General features: G+C 37.0%; 1 protein-coding gene across 1 annotated transcript; it reads right to left on the minus strand.

Moving 5' to 3' along the window:
* Nucleotides 1–241: 241 nt before the first annotated feature.
* Nucleotides 242–12,152, minus strand: LOC143889790 (cyclin-C1-1-like). The gene is made up of 9 exons (XM_077394140.1): nt 11,995–12,152; nt 11,771–11,877; nt 9,546–9,585; nt 4,783–4,827; nt 3,403–3,521; nt 3,183–3,300; nt 2,247–2,291; nt 690–837; nt 242–588 (listed from the first exon to the last, which is right to left on the minus strand). The coding sequence occupies exons 1-9, from the start codon at nt 12,024–12,026 to the stop codon at nt 484–486; spliced, it is 759 nt and encodes a 252-aa protein (XP_077250255.1). The 5' UTR covers nt 12,027–12,152; the 3' UTR covers nt 242–483.
* Nucleotides 12,153–14,024: the final 1,872 nt, after the last annotated feature.

Below are 14,024 nucleotides of genomic sequence, written 5' to 3' on the forward strand. Positions count from 1 at the left end.
AGGAAGAGGAAAATGAAGATGACAAAGAAGAGAAGCAACTGTGAATATATAGAGATGGGCATTGACAAAAACAATTGGTTTTATCAGTAAGGCGGGGAGCCGCGAAATGGCTCTCACCGGAATTGCCTAGCAAATCCTACTTTATATCAACTGGTAAACAGTACATTTGTTTCCCCACAAAATGTCCTCCTGTTAATCATGTGTACAATGTGTTATATATAATGTTGGTTATATTTAATCCTGGTAGGAATGCCTGTCTTCATTGAAGAAGTCATGGTGAAAAGTATCATTTTTCCGGCCATTTCCATTACAGAACTCACAAATTACACTTGCAGACATCGATATGTATCGCTATGTATCAAGCGCAAAATAACTGAAACAACAATTACATTACAAATCATGCCCACCTCTAAACAAGACACAATTTGACTTCCAGATTTAATCCTTGGAAACTAACAGGTTTCAAAGAATCTAAAGCCTTGCTCAGGGCTTAGAAGCTATCTTGCTTAGAGCAGCATTTATCCTATCCTCAGGTGCAATTTTATAAGCATCATAGAAGTCCAGTATTTCCATTGAGATGTTCTTGATCTGGAAAACAAAGCAATTGAAGGAAACAATTGTTGGCTATAAGAAAGATAAGGAGTCAAGTTTAAAACAGAAATGAAATGGGTTTCGCCAAAAATTCTTACCACATTCATATCAACACGGAGCTCCTCAAACCATGCCGTGGTGTCTTTTTCTCTGAGTACACTTGCGATGTATATGCAGGCTAATGCGATCATATATGGAGGATGCATGAGGATGAGATCCATCCTGTAGGTGTCATTGATGAGACTCCTGCATGTTTCAAAATGCCCACTTAGCAAACGGGAAATACTTCCCTCAACTGAAGATGCATACGGAGCATGGAATGAATAGAATTACAGAATGAATCCTACCAAGTACCAAGTTCCCCAGTGGTTTGGGCATGAGGGACATAATATTCTCTTCCCAGATTCGAACCACCAAAAGAAGGGAATGAAAATCGCATAACATTCTCTTCCCAGGTTCAAACATCGAAAAAAGGGAATGAAAACCACATAATATGCGGGTGATTAGCTATGCTGCATGGGTATGGTTAGGAGTGTCGCAATCTAACACAGGTACTGGGTTGAATTCACAAACCTAAAGAAAAAAGATTAATGGATTTCGATAATTTGGGCGTTCCTGTAGATTTGTTGGGCCTTCCCATCTAATTCTAACATGGGTGCAAGGATTCATAAGTTAATTTGCTGGAAATTCTGGATTCTGGTTTATTTCAGATCGAGATCTGTCCCTAAAACAAAAATCCATGATTTAGGTCTTCCCATGGATTTCGATGTAACAATTTCAACACCCGATCCATCGATCCGGGTGCAGTTTTGAAAAGTTCCCTCTAAAATCAAGGTCTGCACAATAAATCATAGATCTTTCATATTTTATAACACGGAACTATTGCCTGAAAGGCAAGGATTGCAAGGGATGACAACGCTATTAACAAGAAGTCTAGAGAAAAGGCCACTATTTCCAAAAGGGCTGGTTTACAACACAGAGTTGAAAGAATGTGGTCCCCAAAAATAAGTCTCAATCCCAATTCAGATCATAACCAACAAAATAACCTTTATTTATATTGACAAAAAAAAAAAACTAAACTATCACCTAATAAGAAATAAATCTAAAACTCTTAAAATCCACTCAAAATTTGTCGCCAAACTTTCATGAAAGCAACCAAAGGCACAAAAGCGAGATTTTCATCCCAAAAAGGAAACCTCTAAAATCCATCCTAACAAACTTTAAAAAATTTAGAAAAATGCCCAAAATATTTTGGCTCAAACAAGGTAGGGGCATGGGGGGATTCCACTCAGCTTTGGCCACATGTGGATGTGGGTCCTCTGCTAACATAAGTAATGGCCTGTGCTGATGTCGGCATGACATAACCAGTTCAAGGTCCTCTTTTCTTTGTCTTTTCTCTTAGAATAGGTTCTTATGACCCTTTGATTTATTTCCACATCAGCATTCTAATTGAGCATTGAACCCAGATTCAATCATGACAGGTTAACACGGTCAATATTTTCTAGGACTAAATTGATACATTAACCAATTAAATTGGCAGATGTCATACATAGCTTGCATAATTGGCCTTAGGACCCATAAATATAAAGAAATCTTGATAGTCCAACAAGGCACTCGATCATGTCATTCCAGAAATAATGAGATTTAATTCTTACCATGATAAGTGAGTCAAATCGGTCATACCTGCATCCTGTAATAAACTGTTTTAAGAGAAAAAGAAGAAGAAGAACCTTAGATCAGATATTTCTATGCTAAAAACACAAACAAAATGTACAGAGAGGAAAATCAAAGAAAAGGATGGTAGAATACATGCTCGAAGAAATATAAAACCAATGGAAAATGGGCAAAAAGCATATGCAATTCAATAGCCAAATTTAGAAAGACACAAGCTATGAAACTCAAATCAATTGCTATTTGATTTGGTTTTAGTAATAAAGAATATAGGTTTAACCGAAAGTAATATATAGAGTTCCTCGATCATTTTTCCCACAGGCTAAAAGAGAAGTCCCTGGTTTTGATGAAATTTCCTTTTGTGTACCTTTTATTTTATTAGTCAAAGGTAATTACTGTTCAAAAAAGAGGAAAAAGTAAGTTAAATCACAGAGAAGGTCATTCGCTGGATTGACTTCTCCACATCAAGTATTAGTGTATCACAATTCATAAGTATCCAGTGAAACACAACAGCAGACATGCAGTTGGAGATTGTGATGACTTCTGTCAACTGAATGAGGTACAACTAGCCAATAGATTGAGAAGCTCCATTAAGAGCATGGAAGATAAAAACTCAACACTTTGTCCCTTGCTTATAAGAAAAATAATCTTGAACCCAGACAAGATACAATTTGAAATCATTTACAAACCACAGCCAGCAAAAAAAGGGTCTTTCCGCAGAAATCAATGCAGAGAACCAAAAGCAATCACTGGTTTTTTTTTTTTTTTTGAAATGGTACCAAAAGCAATCAAATCGCATAAGTTAATTATCAATTAAACACACTTGAAATTTAAATGTGCATAGAATAAAGACCGATACCATATCATTCCAACACACATAACGAAAGAACTGTGTATGCTTCCCTAAAAGAAAAACTTACTGAGATAATGAACGGTAAGGATGGAAAACGACCAAATAATAATCAAGAGCCTCTAGAAGCTTCATTTCCATCTCAAGAATATCTTTGATCTCAAACCGATATTTTTCATCTGTTGTATCTGTAGAACAACGCCAAAATGAGACTCCAAGCAGTTTTTCAGCTTAAATGGTAAAAATGGAATAAGAAGCGATCCAAAAGAGAAGTGATGATAGATGCCTACATATCTTCTTAATATAAAACACAAGAAGTCTAGCTTGCACTGTGCTTTCTTCTGCTTTCGATGCCAGGTACAAGCAGGTTGGAGCTACTAGACGTGGATCATATTCTGTCATACTCTTCCTGAAACCATAAATTCAAGTTTACAAGATGTCCCTATTCACAACTAAGATAAGCCCTATCTCATTTTAAAGTGTCCTAAAAAAGTCTATTTGTGCAGACATACATAAGAAAATAGCCTAATATACTCCAGTTACAACTGCAACATTCAAAAATCAGTTCCCCAGGCTCAGAAATCAGGCTAGGTCTTGGGTTCTCCAAAACCTATGTTACATCTCGGTAATTTCTCGGCAAGGGAAATTTTAGGGATATATCAAATGTTTTTTATTTTTTCGGGTTTATATTGGGAAAAAATGGTAAAACTGAAATTATTTAAAAAAATATATAAATATATAAAATTTAAGAAAAAATATATAAAATAAAAATATCGTAAAAATATTGTGATAATATCATGATATTATCGCGATATTTGACGATAAAAATGGAAATATCGCTATATTTTAAAAATCTCGGGATTATTTCGGATTTTGTCATTTTATCAAAATGTTACGATAAAAACGCGATATTTTGAAAATATCGGAGATTTTTTTGTGACAGTCCAAAACAAAGCACCGGGTTCAATTTGGAGTAATCAAACAGGACCATCAATCTTAGAACACGTGAGCATACACACGCGAGGGAGATGCATATACACCCAACTCAAGTTTGAGAGAGTAAAATGAACTTTCATTTATATGCATCATCCCATCAAACCTATTGTTGTAAACTGTAAAATTGAAACATTAAAGAATCCGTTTTCAAACAAACACCATGAGAAATTCCAGCTAAAAACTAACTATTGCTTCACATAGAGCTTTTGGGCTCTTCAAAACCATCCATAAACCACTCACAAGCCTATATAAAGAGGCATGTCATTGGGCTAAGAAAAACTAAAAGTGTCCATATTATAGTGATTTACAACATACTGAAATTTAAATCAATCAAGGGATATTAAGTTCCTTTTGTGCACCATGATTGCCATCCATGATTCCATTATTTTGAGTCTAAAATGTAAACATCTTCAAAATAACACATTCCAGTACCAATATTTTGTGTATATAGATATTTTTGGTAACAGAAGAAGAAAAGCCTTTCAAAAAGCCTTTCAATTTTCTTCAATTCAAAGAAAAGATGGATCAGCGTGATTCAATGGACATATGGAAAACATGCAAATTCAAAGGAAAAGTTTGTGATCAAAGAACCATTATAGTTCAGTAATGGTTTCTGCACGAGGAGAGGAGTAGATAGTGGAGTAATACTCCATTGTCTCTCCCCTATGACTCACCTTGTATACACGCGCCTGAAATAAGTTACTGCCGTAGCTACCACCCTGAAAGATCAATTATTGCATTAGGAATCACTTGAAAGAATAAAAAGTGATGCAATAAAAAACATATAACAAAAGGCAGATGTACTGAACTAAACATACTTATCAGTAGCAAAGGAAACATGCAGAAGATATCTATACCCAAAAATTAGAATTAGCTGATTTTTAGTAGCTAGGGCCTTCAGATATTTTCAAATTTTGATGAATTTGAAGCAAGATTAAGTCTTGGTAGTTTTTTTTTTAAAGCTACTGTTATCTCCAACAGAATTCTTTTCCACTCATGCTATGATAGCATCATCTAAGACAAAGCATTTTACTAGTGGAATTCTTAAATTAGTGAAATCAACGTTGTAAACAAAGAATGGAGAATCTGGATAAGAATCATAAGGGTCGCAAGCTCTCACACAGTAAGTTTTACTAAAAGTCAAAGCGTGTGGCTACAATCGATCATAATAATTGCCCTACTTGGACAACAAAATGGGGGTAAAACAAAGAAAGGAGAGGTTGAAGCTGTAGCTCAGTTGGATGAGGCCTAGTGCAGCCTTGGCGTTGGAGTTCAATCGCAGCTTCCCTAGTGAAAGGAAACCAAAAAAAGGAATAAAAACAGATAAATGACAGAATACCATTAGAAGAGGACAAAATAACCTAAAGCAGACGAACAGTCCCGAGCAGATGCTAATAAGCTGTTTGGCCTGGTGAAACTCAAAAAGTATAATCGTGCTATGTTCCTATTGTCTGTCATCTTTGTATTTCTCATGTCTTTTTTTAGATTTCTGTTTTACTTCCCACATCTTCCTCTTCTCGCATGTTGACGATGTAGCTACCTTTATTCTCTTGTGATTTTCCTCACAACATCCCCTTCAGATACCCTTATCCCTTTTAATTCTCGTGTTTCGGTTCCAGCTACTGCTAATTCTCCTATCCACTAGCCTACAATCAACAATGCCTACCCAAGGAAACCACGTACCTTCGATGTAACTATTACTTCTAGTTCTACTATCCCTACTGATCTTGCTTCAGATCTACATTTCTAGATGCCAGTTAGGCACCATTGGCAGTATATATATATATATATATATATATATATATATATATATAGAGGAAACTGTTGGTGAGCTAGCTTGCCCAATCACATGGGTCCCACATTTTGGGGAGTGATCCAAACCATTCATTTGCAAGGCCTTATCATAGATAGGGGGTGTACCAAAAATCAGCTCCATAGGATCATCCTAACCCCTCCATTTGTGGAGGACAAAAATGGGGCAAGCTTAAGCTCACCAACAGTTTCCTCATATATATATATATATATATATATATATATGAGGAAAGGGTTCCTGCCAACGTTAGCAGGTAAGCTTACCTGCTAACGTTAGCGTAAAACAAGGTGGGCCCACATTGTTGGGGGGATCCAAAGCATTCATTAGGAAGGACCTTTCATGGATAGGGTGTCCACAAAAAATCACCTCCATTAAATCATCTTTTAGGGTGTCCATTTGTGGGGTGAAAAAATGGGCAGATTAGTAGACAAACATCTGTCCATTTTCACCTCCACAAATGGACATCCTATGATGATCCAATGAAGCTGATTTTTGGTACACACCCCATCGATGATGGGGCCTTTCAAATGAATGCTGAGGATCAGCCCAACAATGTGGCCCACCCTTGTTTTAAGCTTAGCTGCTAACGTTAGCAGGAACCCTTTCCTCACAAGTATGTATATATATATATATATATATATATATATATATATATATATATATATATATATATATAGAGAGAGAGAGAGAGAGAGAGACACATACGGAGGGAGGGAGAGCGGGGGTGGAGCATTACCCTCCTACCTAATATGGATTAATTATTTTCTTGTTTTTTCTTCCTAATATCATTCCTCTTTTGCAATTGTCCTCCAATGAGCCTCAATTGTCATGAGGCCTCCATATCCCTCACTGGTCGCAGGCAATAGCAAAAACTCGAGGAGATGTTAGCTCTAGAAATTGGGACCTCTAACCGCTACAAGTAAGGAAGACTTTTTTGTTCTTTTTGCAGGAAAGAGATTGAAATTGCCACATCACAATTAAGGATAAAAGCATTATCCAATAGAGGTACATGGTCAAACCCTACAGTTGGGAGGAGTGCTACTAGTTGAAGTGGATCTATAAGGTTAGGTCTCACTCGTGCACGCGAGTGGTATAAAGCCCAATTAGTAGCTTAAGAGTGAGGAACTGACCATGAGATTTACGGTTGACTTGGGGTACAGAGTTTCTCACGGCACGGGAATAATGGATGCTTGTTGTGTTTATGAAATTATGAGGGCTTATGCTCCATAGAGATCATAAAGATGACATTTTTGCTGATTTATGTTGGTCCTTTGCTTACATTCCATCTATAAGCATCTCAATTTCCATAATTTGGTATTAGAACAGGTTCTAATCCTTGGAGGTCCCGTATTTTGTGGACCCCATGGCTGCCTAGACAGAAGGACCAATTAAACAAGATATTGTGAATTGAAAATGTGGGGTATCTGCAGTGAGGTGATGATGGAAGCACATTTCCATGTTTGTGCTCGGCATGATGACCTGGCAGAAGAGGTATGGGTGCTCAATATTGTCAAGTTGAACATTGTGGTATAGATAATATTCCGGCCCTTGAACGGGATCAAGGGAGTAGCATGTGTTCATCTTAAGTTTGTTATGGAGCAGATTAATATTGATGTGTCCCAAGGGAGGAGAAGTAAAAGAAATTGGGGAAGAGAATAACAGTAGAAGAAGGGAAGTGTAGGAGATTGGAAGAAAGAAGAGGGGAGATAAGAAATTAGAGGGGGAAATAGGGGAAGAAGAATAAGAGAAGAAGAGAAAGGGAAGAAGAGAGGGATAGGGGAGAATCTATGTTCTCAATTCATTCATCCATCATCAAAACTCTAAAAAAACCCTAATACATGAGGTCCTTATATAGGCCATTGAAATAACTTCGAAATAAAATAACATGGAAAATAAAATCCCTAGAAACTAAAACCTGAAAATAAAAATTCTAGAAACTCAATGACATGGAAATAAAAATTCTAAAAGCTCTAATGGGCAAATATGCCACTTATTGGGCCTGCAATACGCATCAAATATCCAAATGTAAGATAGAACATCATTTTCCAATTTTTATGTTTGATAAATATGTGACAGATATAGGTTTTTATTCCCAAAGATTATGTCAAAAAGGAAGAACCCTGTCGTAAAGAAGTAGAGATCATAAAAGATGATGTTGAGGAACTTGAGACGTCGATTTCTTGCCAATAGGCATGACATGATGCAATTCAAAATCTAGGTTTGGGGACCAAGAGTGGAACTGAACAAAGCAATCTTTCCCTTGATTTTTGGCTTTTTTCTCCATGAAAATGGCAAAACTACCCCTCCCATGCCATGTGGCATGTGGGGATTTGTTAGGTTACACTCTCGGTTCCACTCTCGGTCTCCATAGCAGCACTCTTCATGTAAAATTTATTTATTTTTGAATGGTGAGCAAAAGAGCCTGATTATTGGACCAGAAAATATCTCCTAGGCCTTTTTTGGTCTCTTGAAAAACTGCTCAAGAAATTCATAGAAAAACATGAATAGTAACTTGCCAACTATATGTCTCTATTTTCTACTCTAACCTCCTTAAGCCATCAAAGGGCTAAGATTAGTCTAAGATGTACGTTCAGATTATGCTGTATAATTTCATTTCCTCTCTTGCTACAAATCCATCTCTGTCCTTTAAAAACCCAACAGAAGTGTTTCAAAAACAAAAAAAGATACGTATGTTCAGATTAAAAGAAAGATTTTAGGTTAATTTGGGAATAAAGATGCAGTTTTGTGAGGCTTATCAACAGAATAATGGATGTTTTGTTATGTATATGAAAATTTGAGAGCTTATGTTTCATTGTTGATCACATAGATCACCTTTTTTATGATTTCTCTTCATCTTTTACTTCTTTATCCTACAAGAATCTTAATTTGCAATACAGACATAGGTAACGTCTGTGGTGGATACTATAGCATACAACTAATGTCAATGTAGTACTAATGTCATCCAAGGACCAACAAGCATTTGTTCTATAAGAAAAGGACCACAAAGAATTGTCAATGTAGTACTAAATAGTGTGCACCGTTCTCCCTGATACAAATCAGTGGAGGCCCCTAGCATTCTGGTCGGTTCTTTCTTTCTGAGGGAGGTGATATATTCTTAGTTCTTCTTAAAGGGAGTATTACTATTACATTTTCTCAGTGATAGAGGGATTCGAGATTTAAAAAAGCTTGGCATCCTCATTTTAACCAATTATTCTCTTTGAAGTTTGTTTTTTTTTTTTTTTTTTTTTTTGGAAGACTTATTTTCGAGCATGTGCGTCTTTTTTTTTTCCTTGAAAGTTCGTGTTTCTAAAAAAAATTACGAGGCTTCTTCAGTCCAATTTAGCTTTGAGACTGTTATTTTAAGAAACACTGGAGATATATTCGTGACAACTATACTGCTCCAGTTTTGCAATATGCATTAATATAATGAGTTAGGTGGTCAATTCAAAATAAGAAGAACAAAAAAAAAGAATGACTTAGGTGATCAAAAATCGAAACACAACCTACCTTGATAAAGACAAGCAAGGAACGTACAGCAAACAATGATTTAATCATAATAAAGCAAATGGTCACAGTTTTAGTATTAAGGAACCATGGCTGAAATACCATCAAAAGGACTCTTACCTTTGCCTCAATTTAATAAGTTGAGCCAGCTTCCAAATATCTGGAATAATCTTTTGAAGTTAGTAAATGGACCAAACAGTTGACCTTGACAGGTCTGCATTATGCAGCAAAATATGTGAGCATATGTGTGCAAGTGTGTGTATCATCCATATACACGCATAGATAGGTGTATATGTATGTGTATCTGAGTATATATATACACACACACATGTGTGTATAAGTGCGCGTGTACTAATGCTAGCAGCTCCTCGAGTTCACCAGTGAGGCCCGGGAAGAATCCATGGAATGACTTCGTTGTTGCGGAACAAGTCATGAAGGACTAGAATCCCCTTAGAGTCACTCGAGGATACAATTCTAATAAGGTATTTAGTTTTGCATCAGAACTGTACGAAATAACGTGTTCAAAATCAAGGCAGCTATATACATATAGACTCGTGACCTCAAAGGTGTGTAGGTTCAAGGGGCTAAGGTGCAAAAAGGCACCCTGAGGAGAAACGAGCTTCTAGTGGACATTGGAATGGGATTTAGGAGTGATAATTCTGGTGTGGTGAACTGGGGATTGATTTGAGGACTCATGTTGGTGCTGGTGCTGGTCCTTCTCAACCACCTAGGTCAAGGCGTCCCATTGAACAATTTTTCACTATTGGAGCTAGAAAAACTGAAAACCACCACAAACTCAAGATGGAAGAAGGATAAAAATATCAAAGGTTGCAAGAAAATAGGGCAATTTGTCTTTTGCAAATGCCTTTCTTTTTAATATTGTTAATAGCCCATATTTTTGCAGCTATGGTTGAGACAACAGTGACATTTGGAGTTGGCCTAAAACCCCCTTCCTTCCATGCATGAGATGAGGTCCACATTGATCCTCCAGGAGGAAGTTAAGAATATTAATGGCATGATGGAAGAGCACGAGGCATGGGCCATTTATGGGTGTAGTATCATGTCGGATGGGTAGAAATATGGGAAGGATATATGGTTGATTAATCTTCTTCTTAATAGTCCAGGAAGGACATTGTTTTTAAAACCAGTTGGTGCTTTGGGCTCCATAAAGGATGGAGATTTGATGTTTCGCCTTGGAGCGGATAAAGTAGTGCAGGTTACCATTGATAATCATTCTAGCTATATTAGTTCAGGTAAGAAGTTAATAGAGAAGGGAGCGGTGAAATAGTATTGGGCTTTCTGTACCACTGAAAAGGCTAAACAAATCAAGAAGTTTATAATGCGCATGCATGGTCTCTTAGCTTGATGAGAACTCTACAAAGAACAGTCCGCAATTACTAGAATTTTTCAGTGCGTGTCTCATGTCACAAAACGTGTATAAGCAGAAGCGACATCTCATAGCCTTGTTTCCCTCTGAGGCTTTTAGTATCAATGCTTATGTTACATGCTTATATGGGTCCCACTTGGGCTAGAATAAATTAGTTTAGGCCACGTTTGGATACCCACAAGATTCAGATTTGGATTTCTCACATTTGCAGTTGAGACATTATTTGGAAATCAATATTTGTGGCAATTACCTTCACCCTCGCTGCTCCTCGACCTTGCTTCAGCAGCAGCCAGACGCCCCTCCCTCCCTCCCGCCCTCTCTCCCTCTCGTACAACATGAGCATGCGGATAATTGATGTATTTTGTATCCAAAACTCAAATCCAAATCCAAATACAAATACATGAGGTATCCAAACGTGGCCTTAGATTTTAGCAATTGGTAGAATTTGCTTTGTTGTTGTTTGGTATGTGTAACTTTACAGACAAAGGTTAGGATTTCTAGATTGGATTGGGTAGGAGTTTTAGATGAAGTGGTCAAGTGGGTGTTTTATAAATAACATGTAACTAGTCTTTTTTTCAAATTAATGAAGAATTTTATTCCAGAAATTGTGTTTTTGAGCACAAAGGAGGACTGATCCTTCCCTCGAAGTGGATCAAGAGGTCGATCTTCCCTCTAAGAAGATCAATCGCGTTGCGAACCGATTCGGGTTCGTAACAGCTTAGGTTAAGAAAGTTGAGGGTATAAAGGCTAGCGCCACATTACTGTTTGATTCTAGATTTTGGTCAAATGTAGCCTTCTGCCCAGACAATTCGGAAAAATTAATGAAACCCAGATAAGAAATCCCAAAATTGTGAAATAATATTGAAACCCATCCATCAGAGAATTTAAAAATCCCAAACAATTCGGAAAAATCAATGGAACCCAGATAAGAAATCCCAAAAGGAACCAGAAAACTTACAATTACTCATGTGAATCTTGATGAGCTTGAATTCTTCTAGAGTCAAGCCCTTTTCCTTGTCAGTTTGATGCACCACATCCACCTCTTCCTGATCCAAAAGTTGTTTGCTACAGAAAGAAAAATTAGAATTGGGGAAAAATAAAACAGCGGATTTCAGAGCCAAAACAAATGGGTTAGAGAGAAGATAAAACAAAAGGAACCCTAGACGAGATTAGATGAATTACAAGTGAGAAGAAGTCCAGAAATTAGCTGCCATTGTTACTCTGGAGTGCAAAAAGGAACCCTAGATTTCACGAGAGGGATCAGATAACAAGAGCAGTCTTTTGGTCTGCCCTTTATCTAATTTTTGATTTTTAGGTCATGTTTGGATTTCAGGAAAATTATTTCTGGCGGAAAATTTTTCTCAGGAAATTTGTTTACCTTTCCTTGATTTATAGGAAAATGATATGATTATTAGATTATAGGTTATTCAAAGGGATATCATCATAAATTCAATAAGGTTCCTCTAAATAAAACTTGAATGGCTTGTTGAAGTTATTTTTCTCATGTGTAATCAAACAAAAGGAGGAAATGTTGGAAAAGTTTTTCATTTCTTCTTTTCCACTTTAGTTTTATGTTTTGAATGATCATTATTTTCTTTGAGGGTCTTCTTCTTTCTATAAAATGGGCGTAAAACAAAATTTCCGCCCATTTTTCACTTTAAAATTTGTTTTATGCCCCATTTTACACGACGATCTGTTTCTTTTGGTGCAAATTATATGCTTGGGCGTAAAATTTGTTTTAAACTCGTTTTACGTTGAAAGAAACAGAGCTTAGGGAAACAACGATTGTATTGGACCCCATTGCTACATGTACAAGGTCATCAGGTCTATGATTATTGTTGGCAGTTACAAGTCCAAACTTAGTGCCCTTCATCCAACCCTTATTGGATGACTCTACATGTGAAACTTGTTTCACGTGGTATCAGACCAATTGCCCTGGGTTCAAAACTAAAAGGGCGGCCCGGTGCATGAGGCTCCCGCCATTGTGGATTCTGGTGAGGGCTCGAGGGGAACACCATGCACCTGTTCCTTGGGCTCTAATGCCTTTTTAGACAAAAGGACTTTTAAATGATGTTGTGCCAACATGATGGCTATTAATGTAGATATATATAAAATGTAAACGAGGATGTCAGTGCATGCAGAATGTAAACGATGATGTTGATGCACGCAAAATGCAAACGACATGAGATCGACAAGAATCTGATTAACTTCTTAATAAAAATACACAAATTAACAAACAAGTGCCCGTGCGAAGGATAGATAATCAAAGAGAAATGCTCATCGTAGTTAGCTTAAAAAAAGATGCTCTCTGAAATCAACCAAGAGGCAAATAAACTGCATTCATGCTTGTAATCACCCCCATGATTCTCGAAGAAATTCATCGGAAGTCTAAAAAACAAAGAAAAAAAAAAAACTAAAACTACTCCGTGGACTCAGGTATGACAACCCAAGAGGGGGTTAAAAATGGAAAATGGCCACCTCTCTCATGAAAATACCCCTGCCTTATGTAAACAGACAAAAATCCTCATATCTTATGGAAAATGACCTAAGTACTCCTATCTCACTTTCCTATAGACATGGAACTTTGGTCATGTTCATTGAGACTTTTTTTCTTTCTTTCATTTTCTTTGAGATAGAGGTGCTTTGGTCATTTTTCATGATATCTGGGTACTTTGGTCATTTTCCATTAGAATTCGGTATTTTTGTCATTTTTAAGAGACATGGTATATCAGATGTTTTTCTTAAGATAGGGGTATTTTGATTATTTCCATGAGATCCGAATACTTTGGGTATCTGGTCATTTTCTATGAGATATGGGTACTTGGCCATGTTTAAAAATTGGAACAAACACCCTTTTGGTACAAGGGGTAAACAAATATTTTACCCCTTACTTTTCCCCGCATTGAAATGGACCCATTCACACCTTTTTTTCCTCATGTGCTAGATGGACCATAGGATCACCTTGTACATCAATCGGATGGTTAAGATTACCTAATCTGTCTGTCATCATCGCCCATGTCTATGTCATACCAACGGTTTGGATCCCTTGTGGTAAAAGTCGCTATACAAAATTGGGAAATGAGTAAAAGACCCCGTTTATTTAGCAGGGACACCCACGCCTTCAAAATTTAGAGCAGAGGCTATCGTGGGTCCCACCATGGCCATTTTAACGGAGAACAAGAAACTCACAAGGATTCCCCTAGTAACGGAGA

Source organism: Tasmannia lanceolata, unplaced genomic scaffold (assembly GCF_043159265.1).
Source record: "Tasmannia lanceolata isolate RefF3 unplaced genomic scaffold, GAP_Taslan_0.1 ptg000013l, whole genome shotgun sequence".
Classification (NCBI taxonomy): Eukaryota; Viridiplantae; Streptophyta; class Magnoliopsida; order Canellales; family Winteraceae; genus Tasmannia; species Tasmannia lanceolata.